The sequence below is a fragment of the Aythya ferina genome (assembly GCF_964211825.1).
Source record: "Aythya ferina genome assembly, chromosome: 26".
In the NCBI taxonomy this organism is placed as follows: domain Eukaryota; kingdom Metazoa; phylum Chordata; class Aves; order Anseriformes; family Anatidae; genus Aythya; species Aythya ferina.
The window spans coordinates 2,493,926-2,506,971 of record NC_140324.1 but is presented as its reverse complement, the minus strand read 5'-3'; the positions used below and the strand labels follow the sequence as shown (position 1 = coordinate 2,506,971).

General features: G+C 50.1%; 2 protein-coding genes across 5 annotated transcripts in view; one reads left to right on the top strand and one right to left on the bottom strand.

Annotated features, from left to right (window-relative positions):
* Positions 1–36: 36 nt before the first annotated feature.
* On the top strand, positions 37–8,559 carry LOC311423967 (butyrophilin subfamily 1 member A1-like). Its single transcript, XM_084498639.1, has 7 exons — positions 37–453; positions 567–656; positions 1,435–1,782; positions 1,990–2,268; positions 2,709–2,807; positions 3,853–3,885; positions 5,101–8,559. The coding sequence occupies exons 2-7, from the start codon at positions 584–586 to the stop codon at positions 5,619–5,621; spliced, it is 1,353 nt and encodes a 450-aa protein (XP_084354765.1). The 5' UTR covers positions 37–453; positions 567–583; the 3' UTR covers positions 5,622–8,559.
* MARCHF2 (membrane associated ring-CH-type finger 2) overlaps positions 7,834–13,046 on the bottom strand; it is a 34,587-nt gene continuing 29,374 nt past the window's right edge. For all 4 annotated transcript variants that reach the window (XM_084498663.1, XM_084498662.1, XM_084498664.1 and 1 more), the window contains one exon: positions 7,834–10,960. In XM_084498663.1, the coding sequence (XP_084354789.1) occupies positions 10,802–10,960 (159 nt within the window). In that variant the 3' untranslated portion in view covers positions 7,834–10,801. The remainder of the gene's footprint in view (positions 10,961–13,046) is intronic.

The following is a 13,046-nucleotide window of genomic DNA, read 5'->3' as shown; positions in this document are numbered from 1 at the left end:
TCGGGACACCCCCCCCCCTGTGACTTTGGGACCCTCTGGTGACTTCGGGACCCCCCCGTGGCTTTGGAACCCCCGTTGTGGCTTCGGGACCCTCCAGTGACTTCAGGACCCCTCTGTGCCTTTGGGACCCCCTCGTGGCTTCGGTACCCCTCTTGTGGCTTTGGGACAAGTCAGGTGCAGGGTCACCGGGCTGCAGGGTGTCCCCCCCCCGAGCTGCAGGTGCCCCAGTGGCCGTGGGACTCCTCGGGGGGCTCTGGGGTACCACTGGCACCAGCCCCGGCTGTGGGACCCCACGTGGCTGCAAAGCCAGGAGGGGGAGCGCAGCCCCCAGCTCTCCTTCCAGCCTGCCCTAATCTAAACTGAAGATTAAAAGGAAGTGTTTTGATCTGGCTCACTGTAACACAGAAGAAGCCCAGCTGTCCTGAGCAAGATTTTCCTCTATTGGTCACCCAGGTAACACTTTTGAACACCCTTTTCTACACACTGTCTCCCGTTTTTTTGTGTTCCTTCTACACCTGAGTTACCCTCTGCATTTTTTTCCCTCCTGCCCTTTTCCTCCTTTATAGGTCATACGTTGGCAGAGATGAATTTTCTTTCATTTTTCCATTCCTTTGTTATGTGCGTCATGATGCTCCTCACTCACAAGCCGGGGACAGGTAGGACTCTGCCCGTTTCGGATCAGCTTTGTGCTTCCCTCCCTGCTTCCCACCCGATGCAGTGGCTCAAGGTCCTAGGGAGAGATTGCTCTCAGCCCAGATTAACTCCAGGACTAAATGTGGCTCACTTCTTGGCTTGCTTTTTGATGTGCCTCCCCATTTATTTTGAGCTCAGGCAGGTGGCTGGATATATTCAAGTATCAGAAGTGCCAAGAGTATTTGCATGAATCTGTATGCATGTCAGGGATGTTTTGTAAGGGATTAAAGTTATTAAAACTGTTTTCCTTGCCTCTTTAATCAGCTCCTTCTTCCACCAAGCAGATGCTTGGACCACTTGTCTACATGCAGTGGTCAGGCCAGGTGGGAGGGTGCGTTACTGAGCCAAAAGCCTTTCACTGAAACAGCTTGTCACCTCCCCAGTAAAACCAGGGCAGGCATACAAGCAAAACTATCCCAGTGTCCTCCAAATATCTTCCATGCCAGGGGTCAATCTCTTTGTTTTAATCCACAAGAATGTGGGGGTCAGGACAGCATTGTGTTCCTGGACTGTGACAAAAGAGGAAAACCCTGCTGAGATGCTGGGTGAGGTGGCACAGGTTTCCTCAGTGGAGGACTTGACTACAGGCCCCTCCTGAATCCAGGGATCTCAGGTGGTCAGCGAATCCGTAGTGGCTAACGTCGAGGTCCAGCCCTGCATTCTCTAACATCTCCCCCCTCTTTGGAGGTTTGCTTCTAATGAAACTTTTCTCTCCCCCTCCTCCCCGGTGCCGTTCCCCAGATGGGTTTGCAGTGCCAGCACCCAGTCACCCTGTCCTTGCTGCTGTGGGGGAGGCTGCTGTGCTGCCCTGCTGTCCTGACCTGGGGGCAAGCGCTCGGCCCTCAGAGGTGAGCTGGCTCCGGATGCCACACTCATCACTTGTGCATCACTACTGCGAGCAGAAGGGCCAGGACAGGGAGCAGACTCCGGAGTACCAAGGCAGGACAGAACTGCTGATGCACCGCATCCGCCAGGGCTGCATGGATTTGAGACTTTCTGCTGTCCGACCCTCTGATGAGGGGCAGTACACCTGCTTGGTTCGTAGTAGCATCAGCTACAGAGAAGCTCAGCTGGAACTGAAGGTGACAGGTTCGTCAGACACATCTGCTTCTGAAATCTAAAGGATACCTGTAGGTTAATACTGGCTTGGGATAAGATGGAAAAGCTTATTCTTCTAGTCTGCCCTGCACAAAATAGTTGCAACTCCCCATTGGCGGTTTCTGGAATCTAAAAGTAGATCTTAGATTTTGAAAACATGAATAGCTTAACCCAATTTTTCTTTTAATGTCATCCTAGCCATGGGGTCTGCTCCTCATATCTCCATGGAGAATATCCAAGGAGGCATCAGAATTGTGTGTCGATCATCTGGTTGGTACCCAGAGCCCCAGGTCCTGTGGAGAGATTCCAGCCATCAGCACATACCTTCAGAGGCTGAAAACCGATCCCGGGACGCAAGGGGCCTCTTTGAAGCACAGAGCACCCTCCTTGTCATGGGAAATACTCCAAAGGACTTGTCCTGTGTGGTGAGGAACACGTACCTCAATGAAGAAAAGGAAACTGCTTTTCGAATGTCAGGTTAGTTGCCCCAGTGCAGGCATGGTGAGACTGGAGGAAAGCTGGGTTTCTGAACAGGTTGATGTCCTGGATCCTCTTGTGGGGAATTTTGTGTTTTGGAAGGTGAGAAAGAGGTTTAATTGGTTCCTTTTTGCTGTGCAAAGAAAAAATATCTACTCTTTGGTGCCTGAATAATTCCAGCATTTTGGTGAGAAATATAATAATTTAAATTTAAATTCAGCTCTCTTCTGGTGCATGAGGTCTCTTTGCATTGTGGGGCCATTGCAAGTTAAAAGTGGAACAGATTTTGTACGTTTACCTTGGTGTACCATAAACAGGATCTCCTGTTTGCTTTGATATGTACTACGATCTGCTAGTGATAGGCTTGCAGCCATCCCTCTTACTGTTCCCAGAAAAAAAAAAAAAAAAAAAAGTAAACTTGGGATTTTTTTTGTTCCTAGACTTTTTACAAGGAGCTTCTCCAGGCATGGTTGTTCCAAGTGTGATCCTAACAGTGTTTGCTGTCATTGGCTTCATTGCTTATCTGCTGAAGATCAAAGGTAAAAGTTTCCCCAAGTTGCAAGAGAGGAGAATCTGGGTTATGGCAAAGAAACTGCTCTTTAGCAAACACATCCAGGTAGGGCGAGCAGGATCATGGGCTGCTCTCTGCAAGCGGAGGAAAATGCTGAATGGAGGAGACAGGAAGTGAGCTTTCTTTTCTTGGGTGCATGAAACTCATGGAGTGGAAAGAGTGAAAGGGAAAAATAGGGACAAGAATGAGGAAAACAAGAGATGTACAGCTAAATTTTATCTGATACTGTTCTGCTAGTCTCTGCAGGATCTCCCTCCATTTCACAGAATCACAGAATCATTTAGGTTGGTAAAGACCTCCAAGATCCTCTAGTCCAACCTTTAACCTAGTATTAAAGTCCACAACTAAACCATGCTAAGTTCTACATCTACACATTTCTTGAAAACTTCAGGGATGGTGACTCAGCCACGTCCCTGGGCAGCCTGTTCCAGTGCTGCACAACCCTTTTGGTAAAGAAGTGTCTCCTAACATACAACCTAAACCTCCCGTGGCACAACTTGAAGCCATTTCTCTTCATCTTATCACTTGGAGTTTGGGAGAAGAGCCCGATCCCTACCTCACTATAGCGTCTTTTAAGGCAACTGTAGAGCGTCTCTCCGGGTTTACACATGCTCTGGAGGAAATACTACTAATTCAGTGACTCAGAGAAGAGATGAATGCAGAAGCTAGGCTCTCCTCTTTTATCATGCATATATTTACTGCCCTGAATTTAGTGGAGTTTGATCACAGATGCCCATTGTAAGAAACAGGAACTATAAATAGCTCTGTGTGTTTGTTTTTGCTGCAGTTTAACTTGTTTTTCTGGAGAGACAAAGTCTGGTCAGGGTAATTCAAGAGGCACGGAGGAAATGCATTTGAACAGAGAAGTAAACTCAGTGTGTAGCCCAAGACATTCTGAATCCACCTTTGCCTTATAGTTGCCCATTGATTTGGTGACATAGCTATAAACTAGTCCAGAGGAAAGCAAGTTTTGTTTGTGTCACTTCTCATTTGAATCTTTTTTTAATTTTCAGGGTGGAAGAGATTTGCAGACAAACTAGGAAAAGGTAATTTAAGAGCATCTTCAAGGGCAGCCCCTGTTACATTGGTTCAAAAACCAAAATCCCAATTTCCCTACCCAACTCTTCTCATGTTTTGCTTTACTCCTCCCCACAAGCTGCAAAGGGAAGACTCGTGGCTCAAAGAATAGGATGGCTGAACCCTATCTAATTTCCAAGTACCCATGATAAGGGAATCAAAAAAAAAAAAGTCAAGTGAAAAAGAGTCTGGGAGACAGTGCAATGAAAACATAGCCTTGAGAGTTCTGCACAGGCAAAGAGAGATGCTTGGGAGCCAGAGCAGGAAATGGTGGATGCAGATACAAGCAGTTTTACCTACTGCAAGGTATCACGGAGGGGAAAAAGGGGAAGAAAGTAGACTCAAAGTGAGAATGGGTAGAAAGGTGTGGTTGTACTTTGGCTTATGTAAAAGAGTCAGTGGTGGTTCAGTTATGGGGTTCTAAGATCCATTTGCAGCACTACAATGCAGCGTTGAGCCAAGCCCTCAAAGTCCATCCTCGAGTTCCTCTTTTTCTAGCAGAGATGATTATACATTGATTATGGGATGGCCCTTCTTCCCTGAAGTAATCTGCTCAACCAGAAGCCCAACTGGGGAGGGAGGCTTTTGTTTGTCTCTCCTCTCAGTGGGTCACCATTTCCTTGCCCCCTCTTCTTCTTGCTGTGTGCTTTTCCTTTCTCTTTCTCCGTTTGTCTTTTCTTGCTTGTTCTTGCTTCTAGCTTGTCATTCAGGAGGTGCTCAGTGTTGGACATCCTTCCTAGCCAAGGCAGCTGGATTGTGAGTTCCTCACCTGTTTCTCACCCAGACAAATGACTGTCACAGCGATACTCATGTTGCTCACTCTTCTCTTTGCTCTTCTATCTCACAGAGAAACAGAAACTTGACTCCTGGCCTCCTTTCTGGTCTTCTATCACAACCAGCAATGCTGTTTATGTTGTCAAACTTAAGTTTTCTGGGAAAACGTGAGGTGGAGGAGAAATGACCACTCTGAAACCCAGTCCCCTGAGTGCTGTTCAGCACAGACAGTGCAGTGACAGAAAGAGAATGACCTCACTGGCATTTTGCTGTGGGTCAGAGTCTTCATCCTGGACTGGGTGCATCCTAGCAGCAGGGTTCATTCCCTGGTGGGGTTCTTCCCCACCACTGCCACCACCCCCATCCCAATCTCTACCCTAAGCCACTGATCAGGTCTCTCTCTCTCCTAGCAAACATGACTCTGGATCCAGACACCGCTCACCCCTGGCTGCTCCTCTCAGAGGATGGTAAAGGCGTGAGATGGGGAGCAGAGTGGCAAAAGCGGCCTGAAGGACCGGAGAGGTTTGATACGTGGTGTTGTGTGCTGGGCTACGAGGGCTTCACTTCTGGGCAGCACACCTGGGAGGTCACCGTGGACAGTGCAAAGAGCTGGGGCGTGGGACTTGCCAGGGCCTCTCTGCAGAGGAAGGGACGGATCCCACTCAGCCCCCAGGAGGGGCTCTGGGCTGTGGTGAAGCTGGACAAAGTTTTTCGGGCTCTGACGTCCCCTAAATGCACCCCACTGCCACTGACCTGCATCCCAAGAAGGATGCGCGTTTCTCTGGATTATGAGAAGGGTCAAGTAGCCTTTTCAAACGCTGATACGGATGTCCCCATCTTCACTTTCCTGCCAGCATTGTTCAAGGGAGAGAGAATCCACCTTTGGCTCTGGGTATGGGATAAAGAATCCTGGCTCAGGCTGTCTCCCTGAAGCACAGCCCTTTAGAGAACCTGTATTAGTTTAGCCCTGCCTCTACATTTCTGAAGACTTCCTACTGAATTAATTTGTGAACTGCAGGGTCAATGTTTTAGGATGGCTTTGTCGAACAGCAGGCTAACAGGCGAGCAGGGGTCAAAAGGTGACGGGCAGCTGAGAGAAAGGGTTTCCCTCTTGGGAGGGCAGTAGTCCATGCTGAGCCTTGCTTGCAGTTCTTCCACGTGTTGTGTGACACCTGGGTGGTCCTAAAGCAATTCCTACTGGCTGGCGCTTGTTTTTTTGAAGGTGCACAGACTATGTGTTTCTATGAATGGAAAGAGATGATGAGAAAGCTTGAGCTTCATTCACGGCTGTCCACCTACATGACATTTTAGGCCAGGCTCTCGTCTTTTGGCACACAACAGCAAGATTACGAGACCAGAACTCAGAGTTCCATGACCACCACTCAGCACCTTTGCCTTGGTTTTGCAGCTTGTTGGAAATGTCCTGTGCCAGAATAACCACCAACCTCAGGATGTGGTAGCTCCACACATCCCTTTTTTCCAGCAGGTTAGCTGTTGTCTGAGGTCAACCCACCACAGTCCTTTTTGGCACCACTCAACGTGGGGCTTGAAGAAGTCTTGGGAGAAACAAAGGTGTGTTTTTTGCAGTAGAAGGTGTTTTTGCAGTGGAAAATTCCACTAACCATGCATACTCAAAAATGATTGTGTGGCATAGCAGTGGGGAGTATGTTAAGCAGATAAGGGGATGGTCCCACTGTCCCAAAATAAGGAGTTTAGCTAAGGAAAACAGGATGAGCAGTATGAAGTCAGTAAATACAAAAATCACGGACCCTCTAGTCACAAGAGAAAAAGGAAAAAAAAGGAAATGGAGGAATTAACAGTTGGTCAAATCAAATTGTACACATACGGTATAGAAGTGCGTCGAGTAGGTTGTGAACCTGTTGTACTCAGCCAATGAGGAAACAGGGGAGAAACCAGGTGTCGGGTAATAAGGAATATAAGGTTATGATAAAATTTTTCTGTGTGCTCCTGCTTGCAGGACTCCCGCCGTTGCAATCATGAATAAAATAGCTTCACAGAAGATCCTGTCTGAAGAAAATTATTGAGATTTTTTTCTCACATTATTTTGCCTCTAGGGTTCAAGAGGAGGCTTGTAGGGCAGTCTAGAATGCCCTTGAAGGCCTCTAGGACATCCTAAAGGACACTGGGAGTCACTGGGAGGCATTCAGGAGCTAGAGGGCACTGGGTGGCCCTGGTAGACCTGCAGAGGATCTAGAGTGCAGGGGAGGACCACAGGAGGCCTCAAGTGTGCACAAGAGTGCACTAGAGAGCCCTATGAGGCCTCCAGAGGGCTCTAGATTCCAGGAAACGTCCTTATTTTTCCTCCAGGTTACAAGAGGAGGCTCATGGTGTCCTATAGTGCCCTGGGAGGCCTCTAGGGCATCCCTGAGGATATTGGGTGTCACCAGAAGGCTGTACACATTGGCACTAACCCTGACCCTGACACTTTTTTGTGTCAGGGTTAGGGTTACGGCTGTCAGCCCCTCTGTTGTTAGCTAGCCAAATGGCCTCTGGTAGATTTATGTCCCAGTGTTTCCACACCCCAGCACCCAGTGCTCATAACATAGTCTTTAACTGTCCATTGTACCTCTCCACCTTCCCAGAGGCTTGCTAGTGATAGGGGATGTGATACACCCACTGTCTCAGAGAGAGAAGGCACAGGGTCCTGTGTCCTGTGGGGTTGCAAAAAGGCTCCCCAGGGGAGTTCAGGCCTACCCAAAGGCTTCTGTTAGGAGCACTTTCTGATGGGAGAACTTGGCAACGAACATGTTTTTTTGGGTCATACATAGGGTTAGGGTTATGGATGTGTTTTTTTGGAAAGAGAGAAAGTGCAGAGTCAGAGCCTCCCTGGGGCTGCATTGCAGGGTCACCAGGACCGCTCTGTGCAGCCCCATGCCCATCCTGGTGAGGAAGCCTCTTGTCCCAGAACTCACCTCACTTGGCTCACATGAGGCAAGTTTCTGTGCACAGACAAAACAAAAGCCCTGGGATTTGTCCAGCTTCGGCTCCAACACAAAACCTTCTGCCAGCTCTCCTGGAGGCAGTTAAGGAAAGCTGCCCTGGGAAGGCAGCATACATGGCTCGTTATCACAGAGATAGCCTGGGCCCTCCCGTCTCCTCCAGTAACAACACAACAGCCCAAAGTTTGTCTCACTTTTATTTACATAATTGCACAGCCCGTTTCCCCATGACACTGGAATGTGGCGGGTCAGAGACACTGATTTCCCACATTCACAAGCTGAACATCTCCTCTGGGAAGGAGGAGAAGAACTCAAAGAGTCACTATTGGGTTTTGCAGGGGCACATGCAACAACTCCAATTATCGGCAACTACAATAAAGACAATGAAGCAGAGTGAAGCCATGGCCGTGCAGCAGCACAGGGCCAGGTCCCATCTGCCCCAGCCAGGGACTTCTGGCTTTCACAGTTGCATATTTGGATCAACAGTGGGTTTCCTAGCCGGAACACTGGCTCCTTTAAGTCCTTACTATGGGAACGTGGTGTGGGAGTGCACATCCTTACATACCTGCCAGAACTAGATGCGTTGGAAGACAAAGCTCCTGGGAGGCAGCCAGGGCTGGGAAGGTTAAACCAAATCCCCAGATTTTTGTTGCAGCGGGAATGTCTCGGTGACACGGGTTTTGTTAGGACAGCCTGAGTGCAGGGGTACCTAGGACAAGGCAGGGTGGTGCTGCGGTGCCCACTGCCAAGGGAAAGGAGGCAGCACCCGCGTTGGATCTGCAGCTCCCTTCCCGCAGTGCAGCCAGCAGAGCCGGGGGCAGAGGGCCCACTGCATGGCCTCGGTGCACAGACAAACCTCCACGCAGGGGGAGCAGCAGGCAGGAGCTGGGGGCAGCAGGAACAGTTCCTCTGCACGAGCTGATTCAAAGCGAGCACTTGTAGGATGCTGAGGCTGGACTAAAGAGGCCTCCTCACTGCAAGCCTCCAAGAGCACTAGGGGCCAAGCCCCCACTTTGTGACAGCTGAAAGGCAGGGAAGGTGCCCAGGGTAAGCAGCAGAAGGGAACAGGCCAGACAGGGCCTAGCAGAGAGAGGGGAGCAGAGACACACAGCCCGGCTGTGCCACAGCATTCAGCCCGTGATCCAACGAGACCCTCGTGCTCAGAGCAGAGACCTGCCCAGGTACACAGCTGCACAGGTGTTGCTGCAGGATGTGCTGGGGTACCACTGAGCCACGTGAATAACCATGGGACAGGAGATAAAAGGAGGAAAGCAGACATAGAGCCAGCCCTGGGGTTGGAGCAATCCTATTTGGAGAGAGGATACTGGCCACTGCTGCTCATGTCCACCAGGGACTTCCAGCCTAGGGTCAGGCAGAAGAAAAACAAAAAAAACAAAAACAAAAACAAAAACACAAACAACCAAAGAACAGGGGCACGCAAGGAAAAATATCCAGCTTTGCAGCTAGAAGGAAGCAGGAACAGCACGTGGTGCTGCGAATTCAAGAAATTACAGGCCTCAGTCTTGCAGGGCATCAACTGATCCACTTGGGATCAGGAAAGGAACTGAGGGACATGCTCTGTGACCACCCACTGCAAAGACACCCTTGGAGCCTGCCTCCTCCCTGCTTTCTACCCTCACTGCTGCGGGACCAGGAGCTGTCTCATGCTTGAGCAGCTGCACTCAGCAGAGCAGTGCCAGTGCTGGCATCCTTACGGTCTGTTCTGCAAGCAGGGCTCAGGAGAGCACAGCACCAAACACAGGCATTGCCTGGCACAGCAGCGAGGAGCTGGAGAGGCATGGACTAACACCAAGCTCAGGAAGAGGGAGAGACTCTGCTATGTGCTAGAGACCTGCAGCAGATTGGCCACTCTGGGGCAGAGGGGTTTGGGAGCTGGGCATGCTGGAAATGCAGGAGGATGAAGGAGGAGGAGGAAAGCCAGCCCTGCAAGGAAAGGGACCCGGAGCCTGCACACCTCTGGGAACCAGTGAACTTGGGGTGTTTTGCTAGAGGACACATAATGGGCAGGCAGCGATTTCAGGGATGAATCAAATGACAGCAGCTCCTCTGCTGCCAAGGAATGTGCAAATAAAGCGCACAGAGACAGCCGAGATGTCCTGCCGAGAGCTGCAGAGCATGGCCTGTCCCTGGAAGGTATGTGGATAACTGACACTACAAGAGGTCCAGCCTCAAGATTGTGTAAGGACGTCAGCAAAAACAGAGACTCCTATTCTCAGCTTTTGGGGTTGGGAAAGAGCCTTTCTGAACCCTTTAAAAGGAAAAGGCAACGGTGGGTTTAGCTAGGATGAGCCGTCATTTCCCACCCTCAGATCCTCCATCTATCTACCTTTGTCAGACAAGCCAAGAGCTGAGCGCATCTGAGTCCTGGGGATGAGCCAGGATCTGCAGGGAAAGCATTTTGTGAGATCACGTCTGCACAGGAACAGATTTTCCGCTTTTGAAACTTATTTTGAAATCCTCAAAATTACAGTACTTTACAATACAAAATGTCTCCATTCAGTATTATGTCATTTTACTCCTTCTGGGATTATAATAATTATTAAAAACACATAACTTTCTAGAAAGCACAGAAACACCACGAAAGAGACCAAAGAGTAACGGGAAAGGCTGCTGCAATATTATCAAAACCAATTTAGTGCAAAGGAGAAGGGACTTTCGAGAACGGTCAATGAAAAGTGTTCTTTATACGCTCATTTAGAGAAAAGGCATAGATTTAACCTCTGAATGAGATCAGGCTGCCAGCTTCTATACTGAAGCTTAGAACATCAACACAAAAGGACTGAAACACAATATTCATGGCCATTAAAAAATAATATTATATATAGATATATATATATATATGTGAGAGATTTTCCACGTACGGTATTTAGTTATAGCAAAGTGTCCCTGCAGACAGGCGTGTTCCGCCATCTGGCTCTTTTGGGCCGTTTCACACGACAGACCTTTATCCTCTGTGTTTGCCATCGTACGAAGTACATGCCGACCGCGAAGTCCCTTCGGGTGGGACGACTGCTCCCTAGTGCCTCCATGGCTGCTGCGCTCCCTGCACGCGTGGGGGAGACCCGGCCCCTTCTGCTTCTGCTGGCCCCGGGGGGGCCGCCCTCACCCTGGCCGCGGGCGCAGCCACGGCTCAGACGGTGGTTTCGTCCGCGGTCTTCTTCAGGAGCTTGGCGGAGAGCAGGGAGTGGGGCACGGGGTGAGGGCTCCGCGAGGCCGGGATCATCAGGCGGACTTTCTGGTTGGTCCTTCGCCACTCCGAGTACAGCTGGCAGTGGTAGCGGAACGAGACCTGGCGGGCAACAAGGCTGGTTACAGGCAGAGGGCCGGGGAGACACGGAGAGCATCCACCCCGTGCAGGCTCTGCCCAGTTTTTGTCCCACCAGCACCCCCCTGACGAGGGACGCAGCCCTGACCCCAAAACAGTTTGGGGTACTCCGTCACCCAAGCCTCTAATGAGGAATAAATTAATTCGTGCTAAATGTATAAGCTTGGCGCGGCCAAAGGAGCTTTCTGGGCAGCAGCAGGATGGGACTGGAGGTGCCTGCAGCAGCCTGGCCCAGGGGCAGCAGCTGGCCCTGCAGTTTCAGAGCAGCCCTGCAAGGGGGAGCTTCGAGCTGCACTTTCCGCATGGGCTGCGCCTCTTGCCGTGCCCTTCTGCAATCACAAACCCCACCACAGACTTTCTCACAGCTCCTGCCAATTCCTTAGCTTTGAAATTAAATGTTTCTAGATGATTTTATTTTTTCGAGGAAGGAATAAAAACAGCATATATTTCCCTGCTGTCTATTTTCCTAGAAATTGCGGTAAAGAAAATTAAATACTGAATCCAGTCAGCCACTCATCAGAACCAAACTTTCTCATTTTGTAAAAGAAATGTGTCATTTTGCTGACAAGTAGGAAGCACCAGGAAGCAGATCGGGCAAGGGAACATCAGCACTCCCATTGCTTTTGTATGAGACTGAGACATCTGCTATGAGAGGCAGAGCTGTGCCGCAGCATTGGGGTGATCCAGCCTACTGATCTGTGCTCCCCTTCTTCCTCCAGTAGAGGTACAACTGTGGGAATAAGGTTGTTTGCTTATAAACAAGAAGCAAATGGATCTTGCAGTCTTCAGAGAGCATGCAAACGAGGAGCTAAGTAATGCAAACCTCACGGAAAGACCCTGCTCCACAGGAAGGAGCTGCAAGCTTGGCCGTGGCATCTCTTGCAATCCTCACGCTGATTACAGCACATCACCACCGACCGTGTAACAGCCCTGTGTGTCACACAGCCCGCAGTGGCACAGAGGAACTGCAGCTGAGTACAGTAAAGCTGAATAAAGGGGCTCCACTTCACATCCCTCCCTGTTCAAGGAAGTGGGAAGTGCAGCAGAAGCAGAGCAACTTGAGTCATGACGCATGATATCACTGAAAACATTTTTCCGTTTCCTCCAGATTTGGGGCAGCACCAGACTAGTCCCAGGACAGAGAAGACGGAAGCACTTCCTCTTAAAGTTTCCAATTTTAGTTTGGCTTTCTACAGAAGTGAACCTTATGCAGCCAGAGCTTTTCTTTCACATCTCCCTGCGCATTGCTATCTCTGTGTGTTTCGACAGCAGCATGTGTCCCACCAAAGGGAAGGCTGAAGCCCCAGCTCACCCTTCCTTGGCACCAGGATCTGCATGGGATTAGTTGCAAGGAATGTCCTAACCCCAGAGAAAGCTCTGCTTCTGAGAAATCAGAGCATCAGATGGCAGGCAGGTGGGCTGTGGCATTTTTACTGACTGCAGAACTGCCATCTTCTAGGGTCCCACCGCTTCTCCCCCAGCGACTGCACCCCTTCCCTTCCCAAAATGGTGCAAGTGGCTGGAGAAGGGTACTGAGCACATGCAGGGCTGAGAGGAGGAGAGCTGAAATGAGATTAAAAGCCAGAAACCCACCTGATAACAGAACGTGAAAGAACTGAACTGGGAACAGAGGGAGGAGCCCAGCTGGGAGCGCTCATGGATACGTGCTGCACCACCAATGTGTGTTTGCTTTCCTGCTATTCTGGCCCTGCTCCAAGCTGTAAGCTCCTGGCTGCCTAGTTCAGCATGTCCAGAAGGAAGTACAGCGAGGCATCTGCGGGAAGCCCTTTCCCAGCATGGAGCAGTTAAACATCCAGGCAGCATCGAGTGCAGGTTCCCACTGGTCCCCAGCGCCTCCAGCCCCAGCAGCGCAGCTGTAAAGCAGCGGTGGTGGGCCAGGGCAGGCTGGCCTCAGCTCAGGGTTCCATTCTGAAAATCTGGTGTGAGAAGTCAGAGGTCTCCCCGGGCTGGAGCATTCCTTGCACACACCCTTCCATGCTAACAATGCTTTTAAAATATTTTTGCAGGGATTTGTTCAGCTGTGGGCCAC

What these genes read in the sequence shown, in the direction of transcription:
- LOC311423967 (XM_084498639.1), top strand. Translation starts at nt 584, where the DNA reads ATGAATTTTCTTTCATTTTTCCATTCCTTTGTTATGTGCGTCATGATG. An exon ending in GCTGGAACTGAAGGTGACAG is followed by an intron (nt 1,783 to 1,989) that starts GTTCGTCAGACA and finishes ATGTCATCCTAG; the next exon opens with CCATGGGGTCTGCTCCTCAT. An exon ending in TGCAGACAAACTAGGAAAAG is followed by an intron (nt 3,886 to 5,100) that starts GTAATTTAAGAG and finishes TCTCTCTCCTAG; the next exon opens with CAAACATGACTCTGGATCCA.